General features: G+C 46.3%; 1 protein-coding gene and 1 long non-coding RNA gene across 2 annotated transcripts in view; both read right to left on the bottom strand.

Moving 5' to 3' along the window:
- Nucleotides 1–1,875: 1,875 nt before the first annotated feature.
- The window catches only part of MDGA2 (MAM domain containing glycosylphosphatidylinositol anchor 2), a 217,951-nt gene continuing 195,990 nt past the window's right edge, over nt 1,876–23,836 (bottom strand). The window contains exons 12-17 of the mRNA XM_054635413.2: nt 22,460–22,480; nt 16,410–16,565; nt 13,165–13,323; nt 8,632–8,762; nt 4,487–4,592; nt 1,876–3,997 (exon numbers count right to left, since the gene is read on the bottom strand). Coding sequence (XP_054491388.2) covers nt 3,909–3,997; nt 4,487–4,592; nt 8,632–8,762; nt 13,165–13,323; nt 16,410–16,565; nt 22,460–22,480 — 662 coding nt within the window. The 3' untranslated portion in view covers nt 1,876–3,908. The remainder of the gene's footprint in view (nt 3,998–4,486; nt 4,593–8,631; nt 8,763–13,164; nt 13,324–16,409; nt 16,566–22,459; nt 22,481–23,836) is intronic.
- LOC143694434 (uncharacterized) lies at nt 11,242–13,158 on the bottom strand. Its single transcript, XR_013182921.1, has 2 exons — nt 12,452–13,158; nt 11,242–11,922 (listed from the first exon to the last, which is right to left on the bottom strand). It is a non-coding gene; the product is annotated as an uncharacterized LOC143694434 (long non-coding RNA).

Here is a 23,836-nt window from a genome sequence, read left to right as displayed (position 1 = left end):
TTTCAGTGCTTTATTTTGGGAATGTAAAAGAAGATGAAACTGCTCCTACAATCAACATTTGGAAGAGAAATTCTGCTTTTCTTAGCACCTCCTGCACCCCAGAGTAAAATGGGAACAGGCATGGGAATACATTTCCTATCCCACAAAAACCTGTGATTTTCAGGACATTCAGATTATTCTGCCCTGAAAAAAGACATCTGTGGTCTTTGTCAATTGAAATTCTTTATCAAATATTCCATGGGAGTGAGAGAAAGGAAAATCCAAATGGAAAGAGGAAAGATGGATTTCAGCCTGCAATTTTTGCTTGGGATCCAAACAACGGAGCAGGATCTCTCCTGTTCCTTATCATCCAACTCCTTTATCAAAGAGGAATCACAGGGCACTTCCCGAATCCCAACTTCCCACAGAGTTCCCATCACGCCACCACCACCAGCCCTGCAGGCAGAGCTCTGCCCAGGAAGTTCATCTCCAAGGGGCACCTAAGGTTCAGTTTGGATTTTCGAGGGAAATTCGAGGGAAAAGCAGGGAAATATTTTAAAGGCAATGGAATTCTTCCTGTTTTCCTTTCCTTCCTGGTCTGTGGAAGGTGTCCCTGCCTTGTGGGGTTGGAATGGGATGAGATTTGAGGTCCCTTCCAAGCAAAACCTTCTGGGATTCTGTGGAAGTGACTGGCAGTCACTCTGGCTCCCAGCAGATCCAGCCCTTCCAAAGGGAGTCCTGCCAAAACCACCCATGGAGAAGCCTCTGGGATCACCCCTCAGTTCCGTGGCTCTCAGGAGACATCCATGGGAAGATGCAGGGCAAGGTTTGGATCCTGAGTTCCAAGACACACCAATCCCCCAAAAAAATCTGCCTCAGGGTCTCACCATGCCTGACCTGCTCCTCCATCCATGCACAATTGAAATCCAGAGCTTCCAGGGGGAAATCCAGTGATTTGTATTTTCAAGGGTGTCAAACCCCACAGTTCATCCAGACTCAGAGCTCTCACTTTCTTCCAAATCCCATGGTCCATCCAGATTTGGAGCTTCCACTTTCTTCCAAACTCTATGGTCCATCCAGACTCAGAGTTCCCACCACTTTCCAGACCCCACAGTTCATCAGACTCTGCATTCCCATTGCCATCTGAACCCCACAGACCATCCGGACTTGGAGTTCCCACAGTCTTCCAAACACCACAGTCCATCCATACTCAGAGTTCCCTCTTTTTTTCAAATTCCCCAGTCCTTCAGACTCAGAATTCCCACTGACTCCCAAACCACAGAGTCCATTCAAATTTGGAGCTTCCACCATCTTCCAAACCCAACAGGCCACCAGGCTCAGAGTTCCCACCATATTCCAAATTCCATGGTCCATCAGACTCAGAGCCACTGTTCTCCAAACCCCACAGTCCATCCAGGCTTGGAGTTCCCACCATCTTCCAAACCCCACAGTCCATCCAGGCTTGGATTTCCCACCGTCTTCCAAACCCCACGGTCCATTCCAGATTTGGAGTTCCCACTTTCTTCCAAACAGGGCAAGGTGCTGATAACCCCAAGGTTGTGGGTTCAATCCCCACAGGGACCACTCAGTTCAGATTTGGACTCGATGATCCTTCCAGCCCAGAATATTCCATGATTCCAGGGATGAGCTTTAAGGTCCCTTCCAACCTAAACCATCCTGGGATTCTCTGAAAATGTCCTGACTTGGAGCTCCCACCGTTTTCCAAGCACAGGAACTTAAAGACACCAAAAATGCCTAAAAACCAGGGAGCCAAGAGCATCCTGGGAATGCTCCAGCCCCCGAGTGCCACCAGTATGGACCAGTACAGCTCCAGCTGACACCAGTTGGCCAAGGAAAGCCCTGCCAGCGTCTCAACAAACACACGCACCACGGGGCTGCCTTACCTGGAAAGAGGCTTTATTGAACAGAGCTGGAAAATTATCTCTTCAGTGGAATTACTGAATTTGCACAAACATTTCTCTACAGAATAAAAAAAATCAAGCCTTGTCATTGTTTTACTGCATCTCGTTGTGCTTTTTATACTCATATTTGCAATTATTATACTCCTCTTTTGTTTGTTTTCACATTTGTACTCCAATTATTTGCATATCAGGTTTTGCTTTTAATCCTAGGGTGTCGAGAGAACACAGAATAATAATAATAATTATTATAATTATAATAATAATAATACTCTTCTTTAGACAAAAGTCTTTTTTTTTTTTTTTAAATGAAGTTAAAAGCTGAGCTAATTTAAGGAAAAAGGTCTTCAAATTTCATAACCAACTGGAAGGGAACTTTACAATGCAGTGGAAAACCGGCACGTGTTCGGGTAGCTCGAACCCATTTTGTACAGCTTTTATTTTTTTTTTTTCCTTGTAAAAGTGGATTATTTTTATTTTTTTTTTTTTTAACTTTTTGTTTGTTTGTTTTTTGAATTTCGCTACAATAACAAAATAATCTTTCACCCTCTGCACCGAGTCTGGCTCCGGGGCAGAGGCAGAGCCCCCTCGGAGCGTCCGGAGCTCCAGATGTCGGGAGCCGTCCCAACGGAGGGGGAGAGTAAGAAAATCATCCTGTGTTTCACCACCTTCTGCACCAAGTGTGTGTCTGAACCACCTTTGTTCCTCTGGTTGACCCACTGGAGAACCTGAAACGACGACGACGACGACAACAAAAGGTGCCGCACCCACGGGCAGCACCGCCGGGAGCTGTTTCGAATGGATAAGAAGCTGAAAGGCCATGGCTGTCTGCAAGGTCACACAGCACGGATCTCATCCCAAAGGCTTTCCACAGCAGCTTAGGTCCATCCATCCTTCTCCAGAAGCGGCTCCGTCTCCTTGCCTGCACACCCAGGCTCCAGAGTTTGTTTAGAAAAGACTTTGCACAGCCCACGTTTTCAGCGGTGCAAAGCTTCCGCGTCGAAATCATCATTATTACATTTATTATATTTTTTTTATTTTTTATATATATATATTTATATATATATATATATATATTTTGTTCGGTTTTTTGTTTTTTTTGTTTTTTGTTTTTTTTTTTTTTTTTAAATCAGGCTTGTTTCATTGAAGGCACTTGGTTTCCATGGCAATTTATAAAAGACGGTGGTTTGGTTTCTTCACTTCCGTAGAGCTGATGACTCCGGTGGGGAGGGGAGAGGGATCTTCCAGCGGCCGCGAGCAAACTCCCAGTGAAGCCTGTGACAAATGTAAGCCCAGGTGGCACGTCCTGGGTGGGAATGCATGCAAAAGGAGACAGCACACAGTCACCAAGCAGAGCCGTGAGGAATGAAACGGGAATGTCTGCAAACAGCTCCGATTCCGGGTTGTCCTCGAGGGGAGGTGACAGCCGAAGTAGAAAGGGCCGACATTTGTTTAACTCTACGCTAAAAACCATCGGGAAGGGAAAATGAACGCCAGCTCTTCACGTACCCTGTTTACAGTGAGGTGTTTCTCTCTCTCTCTGTGTTTGTATTTCCTCTCTCTCTCTCTCCTTCCTCTTTTTATTTTTTTTTGGCAGGCCATTCGGTTTCCATGGTAACAAGCAAACGATTCATTTGAAACAAAACCAGCCATGACTTTGTGCTTTGACAAGGGTTTCTAGAGCTCTTTGCCGAGAGTTCAACCAGATGATGCTGAATTCATCAGTGACCACAAAAAGCACCTGAAGGTCTCTTCCTTACTTAGGCCAGATCTCGGTCTCAAGCTTGGTTCTTAGTGAGTTCCACTCCCGTGATGCCTTTTCAAGTCCCCAGTGCTTTCTTAATCTGCTTTTTTTTTAAATTTTTAAATTATTTATTTACGTATTTATTTAACTTTCGAGTCAGTCAGTGGAGGAATCTTTGGTAGTTTGTTTGGAAATGTCCATTTTACAAAGACTCTTTCTTCATGCCAGTGCCTGGTGAATCTCTTGTAGCCTCTGCCAGGATAAGGTCACCTCTGATGACTTAAGACAGACATGAGGATGAGGAGTGGGAGAAGTCGTATATGTGCTAATGGCCCAACAGCACCTGATCGTAGATCTACAAAAAGGGGAGAAAATAGAATTGAAGAGGTGCCCGCATCCCTTCAGCATTACTACAGTGTTCCAAAGTCACCTCCCACCATGAGGACACGAGGACAACCCTCACCAATGGGACAGGGCAGGAACTGGGATGAAAATCCACCTGGCTGCGTGGTTGCCTCTGTTTTAATGCACACACAGGGTGGAGGGGTGAGACAGAGCCCCCAGGGAATCACAGCAGTGATTTCCATGGGTTCCATGCTGTTTGGGCCCCCTGGGCACTGTTTTGATGTTGTTTTACCTGCCTGAGTACCTCAAATCCAGCCCAGCCTCACCCACCACTCTCACCTCTGCCTCACACCCATCCAGCATCTGAGCAAAGCATTCCCCAGGACAACATTCCACTTTAAACCCTCCAGCTGACCCCAAAGCCGGGATTGTTCTGCTGGAAAAGATCCGTTTGGGAAGGGGAAAGATGGGAAGGAACTTGTGGGGAAGAGGCACTCACTGTTGGCCGGTTGGTCTGATTTCATACACTCTCCTTCCACAATGGACACGTCATCAATAGCAATGTCCCCTTCGATTCCAGGGCCACGGATCCCTTCAAAGATGAGCTGGGAAAAAGAAGATCAGAGGGTGGTAAATTAAAAACATCCAGCGGAGCAAAGGGGGACGAATAAAAAAATGTCCAGAAGATCAGATCCTAAAATCGAAACCAGCACAAAAAGAAGGGACTTTCTTAAAATTAAGACATTCAAGAGTCTAATTTCAGACTGTGGAAGTAAATTCCATACTAGGATCTATTTTTTCCCAACATGTGAGTTCTCATCAGGTTTGGAAGCTTTGATTCCATCTAGGAATGTTTTTTTCAGAGGAATTGGGATGAGTTTTATCACAGTGAGAGACTTTATTGCAATTTTAGATGAACTTCAACCTCTGCTGAGTGGATGACTGGGATTTTCAAGTCCTGTTGGCACTTTTCTCTCCAATATTCCTTGTCTGAAACCAAACTGCTGGAAGAGGAAATCGTGCCTGGATCTCGAGAGGAAAACCTCTCCTCCCCCAAAATCCAGCCCCTGCTCCTTGGCAGCAGCAACAACACCAATCAGTGGAGTTGAAAGTCCAATTTTTCCTGACAATGGAAAACAATTTCCAGCCTAAAGGGCTCTGTCCAAACACAACAGGCAGCATTTAATTAAAAGCTGCATTTGGCAGCGATTTTGGTGGCCCTCAGAGAGGGGTTGCTCCACGCTCAGAACAAATCACAGCACAGGAGTTGGCAGGGCATGGAGCAGAACCCAGCCTGCAGCTCCCAGCGATGGCAGGAGGTGCCAATTGAGCAGAATTCCCTATCAGTATCCTGAAAAAAAAACAAACCAACCCCATTACGCTTTTGGACAGCTGTTGTTAAAAACACTGCATCAAACCGGAGAATAGGGGGTACAGGAAAGGTCACTCTGCTCTTAATGGAATGGAATTATGATCCTAAAAAGCCAATCCAGAGTGTTTTGAGGGCATTCAGCTTCTGCCTCACCCCTGGCAGTGTCCAAGGCCAGGTTGGACAGGGCTTGGAGCAGCCTGGGATGTGGAAGGTGTCTGTGCCCGTGGCAGGGGTGGAATAAACCGATTTTTAATCCCTTCCATCCCAAACCAGTGTGGGATTCTCTGACTTTTCCACAGAATTTCAGGCAGATTTTCACCCTCCCTTGTGTGCCCCCCTCACCCTGCTCCCTTTCCCTGCTGGCACTTGGGGTGTCCCAGGACAATCCCACCAGGTGGGGGGTGCAGGAGGGGCTTCAGGGTGTCATTAACGCCCCCAAAAGTGGGGAGCTGAGAGGGCTCAGTTTGGTGCACATCGACCTGAAAAAGGGGTTAAAATGCTGCTGGAGACTGGGCAAACTGGGGCAAACTGGGGCAAACTGGGACAAACTGGGACAAACTGGTCTCCTGATATCCCCCGTGTCAGGGACACCTCCAGCCTGAAAATTGGGAATATTCCCATTTGGATGGGGGAGTGAAAGCTCTGAGATCATTCAAACACGGGGATAAATCCCCAAGAAGCTCCACAAGAGTTTTGTGATTTGGGATTGGGAATCCTGCAGGGCCAAGGGCTGCAAACCCTGGGTGTTCCCAGCCCATCCTGCTGATGTTGGAATATTTTGGACACAAAGTGACCAAATCTGGGTGGGCTGAGCCCCACAAGGAGGGGGTGGCACCGACCCAAACAGGAGACCTGCTATTCCCAATACTTTGTGATAAATCCCGGAATTTTTATTTGGATACTGCAATATTTAGATCCTAAATTAGCAATAAATCAAATCCCAATCATCCATACCATCACCATGTCCTGATGCACAAATCAGAACTAAAATTGACATTTTTCTGGATGACAGAACCAACATGTCCCTCTCTTTTTGGGGTTCTCTATTTTTGGGGTGTTCATTCCTTAAAAATACTGAATATCTGAGATAGATTTATGCACTTTTTTGAGATTTAAAGCACTGCAGTCCTTCCAGATCCTCATGACAAAAGCTTTGTTCTATATCACAGGGACTGACAAGGTATAAAATCTTCTACCCCTATAAATTACCCTATAAAAAGTTTTAATTTTCATGTCACTGCAGTGTTTTACTGCAAAGATTCACTTCAATTCCCTCTCCTTAAATTTAACTTGGAGCTTTATATTCCTTCCTACTTACACTCCTAAATGAAAAATAAAATTTGCTGTGATGCAAGAGATGCTAGAAAAAAAAAAGATAATTTAAGGCTCCAAGAGTTCTGACATTTATTTGTTATATTTGGTCAGAGCTTTACATTTATTTTATGCTGAAACCTTTAAACACAACAATGTAAAAGGTGAAAAGCAGCCAAGGAGAGGAGCTTCCCTCTGGAATCTCCCTCCTCCACTCCTCTGGATTGCTGCTGCCAAATCCTTTGCATTTCCCTGCCCAAGGCTTTGATTCTTCCCTGATTTTCTAAAGCCCTTCCCAGGTCTCCAAAACCCCCTCAAATCCATCTCTCCCTTCCCTTTCCCAGGCCATTTATAATGTTCAGACATTAAATCACTTCTTTCTCCTTCGCTCTTCAGAATTCTTGGATTTATCTCAACTTCACCAATGAAAAACTCAACCACTCTGATTTTCTGTGCCTGGCCCAGGCTCTGAGTGTTCCTGAGCTCTGCAATTCCTCTTCTCCCCATTCCTGACTCTTTGTTCCCATCAAACCTCCCAGACTCCCAGCCTGGAACACCTCCCACTGTCCCAGGGTGTCCCCAGTGTCCAGCCTGGCCTTGGGCACTGCCAGGGATCCAGGGGCAGCCACAGCTGCTCTGGCAATCCCAGCCCAGCCAGGAATTCCCAATTCCCAATCTCCCACCCATCCCTGCCCTCTGGCACTGGCAGCCATTCCCTGGCTCCTGTCCCTCCATCCCTTGTCCCCAGTCCCTCTCCAGCTCTCCTGGAGCCCCTTCAGGCCCTGCCAGGGGCTCTGAGGTTTTCCTGAACCCTTCCCTCCTCCAGGGGAGCATTCCCAGCTCTCTCATGTCCCACTGTATTTCACATCTCCCTCTCCCTCAATTTTCCTCTAATTCCCATCCTTGGAATTGCTCTGCAATCCCACAGACCGAACCATTTCTCTCCTGCCAACACCTCTCATGCATGGAAATAAAAACAAAGGGTCAGGATCAGGAATTCCCTGAAAATGAAGGAAGTGGAACTTAATGCAAATTTTTAGAAGAGCAGTTTGGATTTGCACTGAAGGAATCTTCCAAGACCAGGTTGGACACTGGGACTTGGAGCACCCTGGGATAGTGGGAGGTGTGGAATAGGATAGGGATGGAATGGGATGGGACTGAATGGGATGGGATTGAATGGAATGGGATTGAATGAGATGGGATTGAATGTGATGGAACTGAATGGGATGGGATGGGATGGGACTGAATGGAATAGGATTGAATGAGATGACATTTAATGGGATGGGATTGAATGAGATGGGATTTAATAGGATGGCATTTAATGGGATGGGATTCAAGGTCACTTCAAACCCAAACCAGCCTGTAACTTTTTCCCAAAAATACATTTTCTCCCCTAGGAGAGCTGGAAGTGACAGAGAGGGCTCAGAGGAGAGCCCTGCACTCAGGGCATGGCTCGTGACTCCCACATTCCCTGAGGACATTCCCAGCCTCACCCGCAGCAGGACCTGCTGGCAGCAGCTGCTTTTTTGGGAGTGTTCCAGTGTGCCTGGGAACTGCCCCTAAAGGTCCATCAGCACCTCCCTGTCAACCCCAGCAGGAAATGTGTGAAAAACCTGTCACAGCCCTCTGTGTGTCAGGCTCCCAGACCATTCATTTCCCACAGAAAATCCAAGTATTTCTAAAAGCCTCTAACACAGGTGCCCTAAGTAATTTCTCCTAGCACATGATTTTATATTCCACTTGCTAATCTGAAATCAAAACCTGCTGGAATCACTCCCAGCATCTTTGGGAAGCTGGAAAGTGTTTTGAGCTCAAGCATTATTAAGCCCCGTGGTGCTCAAGGAAAGCAATGATCTGTCCATGAGCAGCCTCCAGAGCTGGGAAATCCCAAAGAAAAGGGTCAATATTCCCAGTCTCCCTCCCAGCCCTGAATTCCCAGTTCCTGGAGGTGCCAGCCTTACCTGGAATGAGGTGGGGGGGTTGATGTTCACCCGGGCTTGGTTCCAGTGCTGTCCCTTATTCCCACTCGAGGACCACAAGGGGTTTTCTATGGCAGTCTGGCCTTTGAGCCTCAGGTAAACATTCAAACTTCCTGGAAAACAGAAGGAGAGCTGGAGCTGGGAAGGCTCTGCCTGGATGCTGCAGCATCCTCCTCGCCTGTTTTCCTTGGATTTAAGGTGTGGAAGTTTCCTGCCGTGGATTCCAAACCTTTTAAATTCAGGAATGCCGGGAAGTCGTGATGGGAGCTCCCAGCAGAGGGGAACTGAGCACCCATCCTGCAGCTCAGGCAAGGCATGAGAATTCCAGGGAAAACAGGCAAAAAGGAATTTTCTGTGGTTTAGAGCAAGAAATCGGCATTAGACCTCCTTGTCCAGGGCAAAATCAGCAATTTGGTTCTTTTGTGCTGAGTTCTTGCTCATTTCCTACCAGCTTTCCTCTGCCCATTGCTGAACTCCTGGAGCTCCCCAGAACCCGGCAGATCCATCTCAGGGAGAGACCTGATGCCCTTGGGAATATTTCTGGAGGACAACAACATCCTCTGAGTTCAAAAAACCCTCCAAAATCTCTCCCTGTGCAGGAAAACCCCCCAGAGCTGCACCTTTGCCCACCAGTAAGTAACCGGTGCCAGCACAGACACTTGGGACACCAGGGTCAAAAATGCAGGCGTGAACAGAACCAGATTCTCTTGGTGCACAGAAAAATAACAAATTTCATTTCTCTGGGTTCATTAATTCACAGGATTTGGGGGTTTTGGTCTTATTTGCCACCGCGGTTGCCTGCAGGTGTGTGGGGCAGTGGGGCCTCTTTGTGGTCTGTAAATTCAGTGTATTTCTCCTAATCTGAGACTTTCAGACAGCCAAATTCCCACAGGAGCAGCATTTTTGGGATGCCTGGCACAGCAGATCCCAAAAATTCCAAGGAAAGCTCCCAGATCTGAGGCAGCTGCACCTGCTCTGGAACAGTTCTTGTTTGCAGCAAAAGTCAAACTTGGAGCCTTGGAAAACATCAGGCTGGAGATTTAATGGAGGAAATATTCCCCTGATGGCCTTTTCACCAGGAGGAGAGAATGGGACTGGAATGGGATTGGAATGGGACTGGAATGGGACTGGAATGGGACTGGAGTGGGATTGGAATGGGACTGGAATGGGATTGGAATGGGACTGGAGTGGGACTGGAGTGGGATTGGAATGGGACTGCAATGGGACTGGAATGGGATTGGAATGGGACTGGAGTGGGACTGGAATGGGATTGGAATGGGACTGGAATGGGACTGGAATGGGATTGGAATGGGACTGGACTGGGACTGCAATGGGATTGGAATGGGACTGGAATGGGACTGGAAAGGAATTGGAATGGGACTGGAGTGGGACTGGAATGGGACTGCAATGGGACTGCAATGGGACTGCAATGGGATTGGAATGGGACTGGAATGGTATTGGAATGGGACTGGAGTGGGATTGTAATGGGACTGGAATGGGATTGGAATGGGATTGGAATGGGATTGGAATGGGACCATCCATCTTCCCTGAAGGAGCTGGGAAGGGAGAATGAGGAGCAGCTCTGTGATCCCACCTGGAATGCAGGGAATGGGCACAAAGGAAATGGGATCTGGAGAGGAAAGTCTGGCTCTGCCTCCACACAAAGCAGGGAAGAACCTAAACCAGAAAGGGATTGCAAAGGGATTCCTTTAGCCCAGCCCAGGTGTTTGGAGCAGGGCTGGGAATGTTGCTCGGCCTCATCCCTCCTCCAAATATTTATATTTATTTTATAGATATTTATTTTTATTTATATATATATTATTTATAATTTATTTATTTTAATTTATTTTATATTTGTTTATATTCATGTCTATATTTATGTGTGTATTGGTTTTCGTTTGTTCATTTAAAGTTTTTTTGGTTACTGTATTAATGAGTGTGGGGGGTTTAGTGTTGGTTAATTGCTAATTTATTAACTTTTGCTGTGAGGTAGGATTAGGAGAAAGGTAAAGTAGGTTTAAAACTTTAAAAGGGTAAAAAGAAAAATTTATTAATAGTACTTTAAAGGAAGAATAATAAGAAGTAAAATAAAACTTTTAGAATACTTTCTAACTTTTAGAATACAGAAACACTCTTTGACCCTTGATGTTTGTAATTTGTTCTTCATAATTCCCCATAAATAAACGACCAGAATATGACCAGATATTGCAATTTCTATATTTTTTCTCAGCATGGAGTGGCTGAATCCTTTCCTTCCAATAAAAAACCCAGCACAGAGCCAGGAGAATTCCAACCTGGAGCTGCATCCACCTTCCTGCAGCACAGAGACAAAAAAAAAAAAAAAATAACCTGAGTGCTCTTGTCTGCTCTGCTTAAAATCTGAGCTCTGCCTGGGGGCAGGGGGAGCTCGGACAAAGCAAGCACCAGAACTCTCTGGGAGGATGGGTTTGCCCTTGGAATAGAGATAAAAATACATCAAACCAGGTCACTTTGACATTGGAAAAACTCCTGGCACACTGGGAGCACCAAGAAACCCGCAAAGGCCTTCCAAATATTGGATTTTTTGTTGTTTGGGCTTTTATATTTTCCCACTTCTTTTTTTTTTTTTTTTTTTTTTTTTCATATCACAAAAAGAAATTAAATGTGGGTGTTGAAAGAGGCAGGACTAAAAAGACTGGCAGGTACCCTTTGAAAATTCAAATTCCTGCAGTGTGTGAGCAAATTTTTCATGACTTTTCCACAGGAAACACATGAGGAATGTATCCCTGCCTGATCCCAAATCCATCAAGAATGCCTAAAACACTCACAGATACTCCTTGAAAATCCAAATTCCTGTGGCTTTAGAGCAAATTTGCCATGACTTTTCCATGGGAAATGCATGAGGAATGTTGCAGCTCCCTGCCTGATCCTGAATCCAGTCATCTAAAATACTCACAGATATCTTTTGAAAATCTACATTCCTGCAGCTCTTGAACAAATTTTCTATTACTTTTCCATGGGAATTACAAGAGAAATGTAGCTGCTCCCTGCCTGATACTGAATCTAGTCAGGAATGCCAAAAACACTCAAACTTTCTCCTTGAAAATCTGTATTACTGCAGATTGTGAGCAAATTCTCCATGGTTTTTCCACAAGAAACACCTGAGGAATGCTGCTGCTCCCTGCCTGATCCTGAATTTAGTCAGGAACACCTAAAACACTCACACCTAAAACACTCACTCACTTAGGAACACCTAAAACACTGAATCCAGTCATCTAAAATACTCACAGATATCTTTTGAAAATCTACATTACTGCACCTTTTGAACAAATTTTCTATTACTTTTCCATGGGAAATACATGAGGAGTGCTGCTCCTTCTTGCCTGATCCTGAATCCATTAGGAGTGCCTAAAACATTCACAGATACTCCTTGAAAATCCACATTTCTGCAGCTTTTGAGCAAATTCTCCATGACTTTTCCACAGGAAACACCAAAGGAAGGCTGCTGCTCCCTGCCTGATCCTGAATCCAGTCATCTAAAATACTCACAGGTATCTTTTGAAAATCTAAATTCCTGCAGCTTTTGAACAAATTTTCTATTACTTTTCCATGGGAATTACAAGAGAAATGTAGCTGCTCCCTGCCTGATACTGAATCTAGTCAGGAATGCCAAAAACACTCAAACTTTCTCCTTGAAAATCTGTATTACTGCAGATTGTGAGCAAATTCTCCATGGTTTTTCCACAAGAAACACCTGAGGAATGCTGCTGCTCCCTGCCTGATCCTGAATTTAGTCAGGAACACCCACAACACTCACAGATACCCTTTGAAAATCTACATTCCTGCAGCTTTGAACCAATTTTCCATGACTTTTCCATGGGAAATACATGAGGAGTGCTGCTGCTCCCTGCCCGATATGGAACCCAGTCAGAAATGCTGAAAACACTCACAGATACTCCTTGAAAATCAAAATACCTGTGGCTTTACAACAAGTTTTCCATGTGTTTTCCATGGGAAATGCATGAGGAGTGCTGCTGCTCCTTGCCTGATCCTGAATCCATCAGAAATACCTAGAACACTTACAGATATCCATTGAATATTCAGATTCTTGCAGGTTTTGAGCAAATTTTCCATGACTTTTCCACAGGAAACACCTAAGAAATGCAGGTGCTCCCAACCTGATCCTGAATTCAGTCAGGAAGGCCTAAAACATCCCGTTAGAATCAGAAAAAAACCCTTGTTAAAATCAACTTTTCCCTTTCCAGGCTCTAAAGTTCCCATTCAGATCAATGGGATTCCCATGCAATTCCCTGCCCAAAACCTCACTCGTGCAGGAAACAGTTCCCAGCTGTAAGAGGGAAATTCCTCCTTCCTACAAATCCCTGATTAGTGGAAAACAGATGATTTGGATGCCCTCAAGCACCTCCCTGAGTTATGCCAGGCTCTCGGAGGAACTGGCACTCTTCCCATGATTTTCCTTCAAACAAGAGGAATTTTTTCCAGCTATTTTTCCCAGAGGAATTGGCTTTCTCTCACCTATGTGCTGTCCATACATGTGATAGTAGAAGCTGAAGCAGTAGGCCGTGTTGGTGGCTCCGTAGGGATTTTTGGGAGCGACGCTGAAAACAGGACTGACGAGTCGGGCCTTCTCCCCCTCCAGCCTGGGCCGGGACGTCTCGATGTACATGTAAAAACCTGGGAAAACCCAAAGGGAAACCATTGGGATGAGGCCTTCAACACCTGTGTGCATGTAAAAACCTGGGAAAACCCAAAGGGAAACCGTTGGGATGAGGCCTTCATCATCTGTGTACATGTGAAAACCTGGGAAAACCCAAAGGGAAACCGTTGGGATGAGGCCTTCAACACCTGTGTGCATGTAAAAACCTGGGAAAACCCAAAGGGAAACCGTTGGGATGAGGCCTTCAACACCTGTGTGCATGTAAAAACCTGGGAAAACCCAAAGGGAAACCGTTGGGATGCAGCCTTCATCATCTGTGTACATGTGAAAACCTGGGAAAATCCAAAGGGAAATTGTTGGGATGAGGCCTTCAACACCTTTGTACGTGTGAAAACCTGGAATGAGGCACTTAACACCTGGGATCGCTCAATGTACATTGAAAAACCTGGAAAAATCCAAAGGGAAATCATTGGGATGAAGCTCTCAACACCTAGGATTTCTTGATGTACATGTAAAAACCTGGAAAAATCCAAAGGGAAATCGTTGGGATGAGGCTCTCAACATCCAACACAGATGGAAATCCATAGCATGAGGCCCTCAACACTCAGGGCTTCTTGATGTACATGGAAAATCCTGGAATAATCCAAAGGGAAATCATTGGGATGAGGCCTTCAACACCCGAGATGTCTCAATGTACATGTAAAAACCTGGTAAAATCCAAAGGGAAACCATTGGGATAAGGCCCTTAACACCTGAGATGTCTTGATGTACGTGTAAAAACCTGGGAAAATCCCATGGGAAATCACTGGGGATGAGGCCCTCAATGCTTGTGAAAACCTGGAATGAGGCCCTTAACACCTGAGATTGCTCAATGGACATGTAAAACCTGGAAAAATCCAAAGGGAAACCATTGGGATGAGGCCCTCAACATCCAACACAGATGGAAATCCATAGCATGAGGCCCTCAACACCCAGGATGTCTTGATATCCATGTGAAAACCTGGAAAAATCCAAAGGGAAATCCTTAGGATGAGGCCTTCAACATCTGTGTACATGTGAAAACCTGGGAAAATCCAACAGGAAACCCTTAGGATGAGGCCTTCAGCACCCTACACAGAAGAAAATCATTAGGATGAGGCCCTCAACACCTGGGACATCTTGATGTACATGTGAAAACCTGGGAAAATACAAAAGGAAATCACTGGGATGAGGCCCTCAACATCCAGGACATCTCGATGTACATATGAAAACCTGGGAAAATCCAAAGAGAAATCATTGGGATGAGGCCCTCAGCACCTGGGATGACTTGATGTACATGTAAAAACCTGGGAAAATCCAAAGGGAAAGCCTTAGGATGAGGCCTTCAAAACCCAACACAGAAGAAAATCCTTAGCATGAGGCCCTCAACACCTGGGACGTCTCAATGTGTGCATAAAAACCTGGAAAAATCCAAAATAAAATCATTGGGATGAGGCCTTCAGCAGCTGGGTATCTCAATGTACACTGGAAGATCTGGAAAAATCTAAAAGGAAATTACTGGGAGGAGGCCTTCAACATTCAACAGAGATGGAAATCCTTAGGATGAGGCCCTCAACACCTGGGACATCTCAACGTACACATAAAAACCTGGAAAAATCCAAAGAGGAATCCTTGGGATGAGGCCCTCAACATCCAACACAGATAAATGCAGAAACACCTTGGAATTATCAAGCATGCTGATAAAGTTCTCACTTCCATCTCCCACCATGTCATTTCTGGGACTCATTTTTTCCTACATGAAGCCTCTGTGTTTCTAAAAGCTGCTCCAAAGCCGTGTTTTCCCTGAAAACTAAAATCCAGGAAGCAGGCCAGTGCTGGAAATCATCTCCAAACTGATGAACCTTTGCAGAAAATCTGAGGGGGTTCAGCCTTCAGTCCTGAGGGGGAATTTGTCCCTGGAAACATGACTTGTAAAATAGAGGGAAAATATCAGGATGGAAACTTTTCAAGGAATATTTTCAACTTGCCATGTCAATCCCAGAGAAGACGATATCCATTTATTTCATTCCTGGAAGTGCCAACCACAGAGATATTATTGAATTAATCCAACCAAATTAAAGTGGTGCAGGATGAATTTTTCCCCTTTGGAAGTGCACACAATAAAATAGCAGGAATTACTGCAGGTCTGGATAAATTCAGCTCGATGTGCTGGATTTTTTTTTCAAATGCAAATCCTCACTGCAGTCAGGAGCACACGTTAACAGGGGCAGCAGATTGAAAATTGTACATTTGAACAATAGCTAGAGCAAAAATGGGGCAAAATCCCCTCATTGTGACGGGCTGAGAGAGCTCAAGGGAGAATTTAAATGACGTAAAGCAGGAGAATATTTTAAGATGAGCCAGATTGCCCCACTAGATTTTAATGTAAAGGGAATCACTTTGAAAATGGCACAATAAAAATGAGGCAAGGTGGGAATGGCACCGTCAGGGGTTGTGCTTTGGGACCTGTCACTCTTCAGCACTGGTGATTCCTTCTGGAAGTCCTTGAAGGATCTTGGTCTGAACTTAAAGAACCTTCCAGGGCCTAAAGGGGCTCCAGGAGAGCTGGAGAGGGACTGGGGACAAGGGATGGAGGGACAGGAGCCAGGGAATGGCTGCCAGTGCCAGAGGGCAGGGATGGGTGGGAGACTGGGAATTGGGAATTCCTGGCTGGGCTGGGATTGCCAGAGCAGCTGTGGCTGCCCCTGGATCCCTGGCAGTGCCCAAGGCCAGGCTGGACACTGGGGCTTGGAGCAGCCTGGGACAGTGCAAAAAGTTTTTCACAGAAAGGGTGATAAAGTTCTGGAATGTTCTGCCCAGGGAGGTGTTTAACAAAGCCTGGATGAGGCACTCAGTGCCAGGGCTGAGTTGGGGTGTCAGGGAACAGGTTGGACTCGATGACCTTGAAGGTCTCTTCCAAACTTGTGATTCTGTGATTCTGTGTCCCTGCCATCGCAGGGGTGAGAAAAGATGAACTTGAATCCTTTCCCATCCCAATCCATCTGGGATTCCATGACCAGGAAAGGGCTGAGGTGCCTGTTCTGGACAGTTCCCTTATCCCACATTCCTCACTGCTGGATCTTACCCTCCTTGGAGCCGGTGCGGTCGGCGTTGGGCCCCGTGTTGGGCGTGTATTTCGTGTCCCTCGTGGCAGTGCTTTGTTTTGTCCAGTCAAAGTTGTCGGTGTCGTCTTGAGTGAAAAGGCAAATGTTCCCATCCTCAAAGCCACAGTGGAACTCTCCTGACAAAACAAATAACAGGAATTTACTGGCCAAGGTTTGCCATCTGATCCTTATTTTTCGAACTCCTTGTCAATTATCCACAGTTTTCTTTAGCAGCAAGCTCAACAAAAAAATAAATCAGGGTCATTGATTTGTGCTGGTGAAATTGAAATTACATTTATATCTTTTTGTAGAGCTCCTCCTCACATATTCAGATTTATACACTGGTTTTTAGAGGTGTTGTCTCTTTTTACATTTCTAAAAAGCCGGGGAAAACAGAATCATTCCCATAAAACATTAAATTTGGGGAAAATTGTGGGAAGTGGGTTAATGTGGTTTAGGAATATAAGACAGCAGTTATTCAAATTGTAAACATTATCTCCAAGTGGCATCTCCTAAATTATCCTTCATTTCAACAGGGATGGAAAAGGAAGAAGTGGCTAAAATGAGGCAAAGTAGCCTCATTGAAGGAAATGTCTAAAAATCAGGACATTGCAGAACATGGAGGGATACCAGGAGGAGAATTGAGTCCCCATCACCAGATTATCATAAGAAATTCCTGTGAGGAATATCTGAATCCATATGGGAAGCAGAGGTGACTGTATCATGTCCTGGACACACCTCCTGGATTTTCACTGAGATTTCTGTGATGTATTTGAAGAAAGTGGTAAACACATAGGTCTAAAAAATAAAAATTGCCAAGAACCCCAAGGAGGATTCCTGGGGTCCTCTCCAGCATGGAATTGTGAGAGCCCAGTGATCCTAGTGACCTGCCCTGCTGGGTGATGATGGGATGAGAAATTCCTCCTGCAATTTAAGAACCAAAACAAAGCCCAGCTTGGAGGTTCAGTTCTCACTCAGAGCATTACAAGGCCCTGTGGAGTAGAACGTGCAAAAGCTGAATTTCACTGCATGAACAATTCCTGCCGAGTTTACTCTTTCTGCAAAGTCCATTGATTTATCTGAGAAAAGAAGGAAATCTCCCTTCTCCAGGGAGAAGGCAGCTGCCTGCACATGGTGTCAGCTTGGAGGGGTGCAATTTATATTCATTGGTAGGAGAAACTCAAACCCCCGGTGTCGAGGGATTGTTCATCCCTGTTAAACTGAGAAGGTGGATAAATGTTTGCAGGTTTGGGCTTTTGGGGAGCTCTAAATCCACTTAAGCCACTGGAGCTTCCCTGTTAATCAGTGAGGAAAGAGGGACCTGGAGCTTAGTGCTGCAACACTCAGGTGATGCTGCAGGCTCAGAAATAAGCTTGGAAATTTCACTGTAAACCACAGGATGCACTCAGAGTGATTTCTAAATATTCCTGGTTCTCCTCCCGCCTTTCCAAAGAAACAAAAGGCCAAAGGGGTCCAAGGGGGATCAGGGAGGAGACTGGGGGGATCCTGCCCCTCTGCTCAGCCCTGGGCACATCTGGCGTGCTGTGTCCAGCTCTGGGATCAGCAGGACAGGAGGGACCTGGAGCTCCTGGATCTGGTCCAGAGGAGGGATGGGAGGATGAGGAAGGGCTGGAGCATCTCCGTGCCCAGGAAAGGCTGAGGGAGCTGGGGCTGCTCAGCCTGGAGAGGAGCCCCAGCTGAGAGGGGCATCAGCCCTGGGTGTCCCCATGTGTCCCCCTGTCTGTCCCTGTCTGTCCCTGGCTGTCTGTCCCTGGCTGTCCCTGGCTGTCCCTGTGTGTCCCTGTGTCCCCCTGTCTGTCCCAGTCTGTCCCTGTGTCCCCCTGTCTGTCCCTGTGTGCAGAGGTCAGAGCAGGCCCAGGCTCTGCTCCAGGCCCAGCAATGGCGCCAGAGCCACGGGCAGGGATTGATCCCAGGAATTCCCAGGCACAGGAGGCAGAATTCCTGCCCTGGGCAGTGCCCAGCCCTGAGCAGAGCCCAGACAGGGGCTGGAGTCTCCTGCCTGGGATATTCCAGAGCCACATGGACACAATCCTGTGCCCTGGGCAGGGACTGGCACCAGTGACCCTCTGTGGTCCCTTCCAGCCTGATCCATCCTGGAATTCTGTGCCCCTCTGGGACCATCGGTGCAAAACACAATCCTATAAAACCAGGTTAGCACTGGAATGCAGTTCCCAGAAACTTCCTTGGCTCTCAGCACCTGGAGCAGACTGGTTTGGCTTCCCAGTAAATCCATCAACATCATCAGATCCCCCAGGAGAATTCATTCCCAAAGCACGGCTCCTTCACTGCTGACCTGAGCAGGATGTGGGATTCTGGTCATCCCTGGGAGCTCAGCATGGTGGGAGCTGCTCTGGGCACCAGGGAGGGAATTCCTGCCTGGGAGGGGCTGGGCTGGAATTGCCAGAGCAGCTGTGGCTGCCCCTGGATCCCTGGCAGTGCCCAAGGCCAGGCTGGACATTGGGCCTTGGAGAATCCTGGGACAGTGGGATGGGATGGGATGGGATTCAGGTCCCACCAACCCAAACCAGTCCCTGATCCTTTGATGGTTCCATGACTGCACCCAAATCCTTCAGGAGAGACATCAACCAATCGACATCTCCATCCTCATCCCAAGACTGGGAAGGGAATTCCAAGACCCCGCCAAGGCTCTTGGAATGTCCCAGGACTCAAACAAAGCTCTCTGAACAAAGTGCCAGCTGTGCCTCTCCAAGAATTCTTTTTACATCACCTGAGCTCCAAATTCTTTTGGTTTACCCCACATTTTGTGGATTTTGCTTCCACCTCCACTTTTGCATCTTCCTGCAACACAGAAGTTGCTGCTTCTACACAAAGGGATGAAATCAAAAGGAAAAATTTAAGTGAAGGAGAAAAGTTTTGATTCCCAGATCCAGTCCTGGAGCAAAGTGAAGAAAAGAAAGAATTTTCAGCCATTCAGCACTTTCTGCACTGCCCCTCCAGTGTCTTAAAAGCTGCATAAATGTCTTCTGCCCTCAGAGCTTCATTAAGAAATTCCACATCAGCAGAACAAAAGATTTTTTCCTGAGGTGAAGAAAAAAATAAAATAAATATTCAAGCCAGATGGGGGGAAAAAAAAGAAGAGTCAAAGTTTGCCATTTATTTAATAGTCAAACATTGATTTCATGTGGAATACCTTGGAAAAGGTTAGTGCTAAATGTTCTTGGCACTGAACACTCCTTAAAAAATGACAGAAGAAGAAAAATGGGAAAAAGCTCCTCAGGATTTGCTCCATACTTTTGTAGGAGCATTTAAATAGATCTGGATGGTCTGGCGCTGTTAATTGCTGAGCAGGAGGAACCAGCAGCTCTTCCACAGGTGCTCCAGCCATGGCCCTAACGATGGTGCTAATTAACATTAATGAGAGTGGCGGTTTTTGTCAGGGCACATGGCAGCTCTGGAAGTGGATTCAGGTCATTAATAATTTCCTTGCCAATTAGAGCAAAAGCTGAAGCTGTTCTGGAGGTGAAACCCTTCGTTGTAGCAGGGATTTGTGTCATCCATTCCCATAAAATCCAAGTTGGATGCGACTCCCGAACATCTCCTCTCTCCTATTATTCAGGGGTGACCTCTAATTGTACAAATTGATCTAAAATCCTTCTGGTTTACATGAAATGGTTTCTGTTAGGCGGTAAAAAACGAAGTGGAGAAGTGAGGCTCCACCTCAGAGTTGAAGTCTTTTGAGGCTTTTTGCTTGGGTATCACAGAGATTGCATCAAAAGGCAGGATTTAGGGAATGGGATTATTCCAGAAGTGAAGCAGGAAGAGCATGACTTCAGGTTCCAGTCAGGAATCTTGTCCTGGTTGGATACAGCTCCTCCTCTTTGTTCACACAGCATAAATAAAACCAGAAATTGGCCCGACAGGTTTAGGAACAACAGGGATTTTGTAGGAAGCATAGACAAGGGAGCTGGGGAAGGGTCTGGAGCCCCAGAAGAGGCTGAGGGAGCTGGGCAGGGGCTGCAGAATCCCTGAGGGAGCCGGGCAGGGGCTGCAGAATCCCTGAGGGAGCCGGGCAGGGGCTGCAGAATCCCTGAGGGAGCTGGGCAGGGGCTCAGCCTGGAGCAAAGGAGGCTCAGGGGGCCCTTGTGGCTCTGCACAGCTCCTGCCAGGAGGGCACAGCCGGGGGGGTCGGGCTCTGCTCCAGGGCACAGGGACAGGAGCAGAGGGAACGGCCTCAGGCTGGGCCAGGGCAGCTCAGGGTGGGCACAGCAGGAATTTCCCCATGGAAAGGGGGCTCAGGAACTGCCCAGGGAGGGTTGCAGTGCCCATCCCCGAGGGATTTCAAGCCATGATGGAGGTGGCACTTGGGGCCATGGGGCAGTGGTGGCCTTGGGGAATAGGGATGGGATACAGACTGGGATTTCTTTCCTACCAAGGGATTCAAGTCAAAAAATCTTCAGGGAAAGCAAGCAAAGCAGAATTCTACCATGGCTTTGGCCACCTGAAAGGAGTGGCCCTGGGGACACTGCAGCTTTGGTGGAAAAACTTTCCCATCCCACCCTTGAGCCGACACATTCCTTATTCCCATTTGGATGCCACCCACATTCCATCATGATCCTACAAGACTTTTGGAAAATTAGTTTGAGATCTTAAAATCCTAGAGGAGCGTGAAGCACTTAGGATTGTATTCTTTTCTTCCCATCAGAGCCTAGATTTAATGTATTAATTAGCAAGAGTCTCATGCCCTGCTCGTTAAGGCTCCATGGGAGAGGTTCCTGCAGCCCCTGGCAGCTTTGAGCTAAGTCCTGCTTAATTATTAACATGTTGGACAAGATCTTCTGCAAATAAGTTTAAAATTTACACAAAGGTTTAAAGTTGAGTCTGAGGGACGGAGCAGAGCCTGCTCATGCCTGATGGCTCTGCCTTGCAGCAGGAAAAATGGGAGACTGGACCTCATTCCTTAGGTGGGAATAATTTCAGGACGTTCTATTAAAAACAAGAATATGTTGTGACCGAAAAAAATGGATTTGTTGGGGCTTGGGAGAACATGAGTAGGAGGGGTAGGTGGGACTGGAGTAGCGGGGAGAGGTGGGGCTGTGGGAACAGGGTGGTTTTACTGGGATGTGCCAAAGCTCCATCCCAGTCTCCTGCCTGGACGTTTGCAGGGATTTGGTGCCCATGGAAAAGTGGAAGAACAAAATGTGACTTTGGCATTTCCAGCCCGGGACACCCCTGTGTCAGAGTTTGCATTTCCAGTCATGCCTGAGTGTCCTGAGAATTTGGGGAGAACCAAAATCCACTTGGGGCCTCCCCATTTCTCTGTGCAATGAATCCATGATTCCTGGGTCTCGTGGGGAAGAACTTCCTTCTTTTTGGTTTCAATCTGCCCTAAAAAGCATGGAAATAACTCAAGAATCATAAGGAAGGCTCTGGGGAGACCTTAGAGAATCTTCCAGAGCTTGAAGGGGCTCCAGGAGAGCTGGAGAGGGACTGGGGACAAGGGATGGAGGGACAGGAGCCAGGGAATGGTTTGAAGGTGAAGGAGGGTGGATTTAGGTGGGATGTTGAGAATGGGGAATTCCTGGCTGGGCTGGAATTGCCAGAGCAGCTGTGGCTGCCCCTGGATCCCTGGCAGTGCCCAAGGCCAGGCTGGACACTGGGGCACCCTGGGACAGTGGGAGGTGTCCCTGCCCTTCCATGATTTCCCATGGCATCCCCAACACCTCCTGAGCTGCTCCACCACAGCTGGATCTGAACTTTAGCCCACGAGTATTTTCCTTTGGATGAACTCTTTGGGGCAATGAGAAAGATGAGCTGGAGCTGTGATTTTCCTTCCCTTATCCTTGTTGGAACAAGAGGAATCCCAAATGACACCTTCAGGTGGTTCCTGCTACCCATGGGCTGCAACCAGAAGTAAAACACTTCAAATTTACTTTTCAACTGGGAACAAAATAAATATTTCAAATTTACTTTTCAACTGTGAGGGACAACCAATGCAAGGACTCTTCTTCATGGCATGGAAGATGAAATAATAAATAATTTAAATACTTACGGAGATGTGGATTCACCGGAGCTGGAAAACAGAGGGAAAATAAAATTAATAATTAATAACAGAAAAAATTTCAATTCATCAGTATTCAGATTATCCTAAATTTCCCCTTGCTGAATATTGAAATTCATCTACTTTACCCCTTTAAGAGGCTGGAAGAGAATGAAATGCAAACCTTCACAATGTCCACAATATCCTAAGCCTGGGAATGGCTTCCCAGGTTAATCCAGAGGAATCTGTGCAATGCTGAAACCTGGGAATGGGATTGAAGGGGGGATTATTCTGTGGCTCTATTTGCAGGAGGAATTTGAGGATGGATGATTTAGGAAAAGGCCCCTCTTCCACAGCCCCACACACATGGGAAGCAGAAGGAGGCTGAGATCAGGGCTGGAATTTGATTTTATCCACAGAAAATCCCATATTAAATTTTATCTCCAATTAACAGGGACATCTGACAATGCCAGAGCATCACTCCAGGTTTTCCTGCTGCCCTTCCTTGCTTAAATCCCAGCCTAAGATTCAGCAAAATCCTAAATTCAATCTGGATTTTCCACACCAGCTCTGAATTAGCACCACTTTACCTGAAACTCGAGCAGTGATTTGCTCCAGTGTCATCTCCCCAAGAAACCCAATCTTTACATCTTTTACCTACAAATTACCTCTGATTCTCCAAAAAAACCTCAATTTTACAGGATCCCTGAGTGATTGAACCTGGAATTAGCTGCACTTGCTGGCAGCTGCATTGACTGAGGCTTGATTTGTAACTAAATGCGGGGCTTTGGATGGAAAATCTCATCAGGTGTCACCTCGAGTCACACGGTTTGGATTGTTCCCAGCAGAGCAAAGCCAACGCTCTGTGTCACACCCAGGCACAAAAGCAGACAAGAAAATGAAGGTGGTTAAGCTGAATTTATTCAGCATCATAAACCTGGGGAAAAAAAAAAAAAACAAACCTCCAAAACAACCAGGAAAAAACCACAAAAATCTCACTTTTGGAGCAGCACAGCTGCAGGACAACGTGTAAAGGAGGTTGTGGGTTCCTGGAGCAGTTTGGGATGGGAATGGGATGGGTTTAAGGGAAGATTTTTATCATTTTGTGGGAATATTTTGGCAGGAAGATGGTGATAAACAAGGAATTATCGAAGTGTCACGTTTAGGGATCTTTCAGCCTCCTCTTTAAGGTCCTTCTTGCGCATTCGTTGCAATTTTTACAGCACAAAACCAACCAAACAAAAAGAAATTCAATTATTCATGAAATAAACACCCCAAAAATAGGTATTTGGATGGATTTAACAGAAGATTAAATTTCTGGGAATATGGGAAACAGGATGTATGGATATTGTGGTTTTCTTTCTAAATGTAAGTGGATTAATCTTTGTC

This window comes from Agelaius phoeniceus, chromosome 6 (assembly GCF_051311805.1).
Source record: "Agelaius phoeniceus isolate bAgePho1 chromosome 6, bAgePho1.hap1, whole genome shotgun sequence".
NCBI lineage: Eukaryota > Metazoa > Chordata > Aves > Passeriformes > Icteridae > Agelaius > Agelaius phoeniceus.
This window is presented reverse-complemented; position numbering and strand designations above follow the sequence as displayed.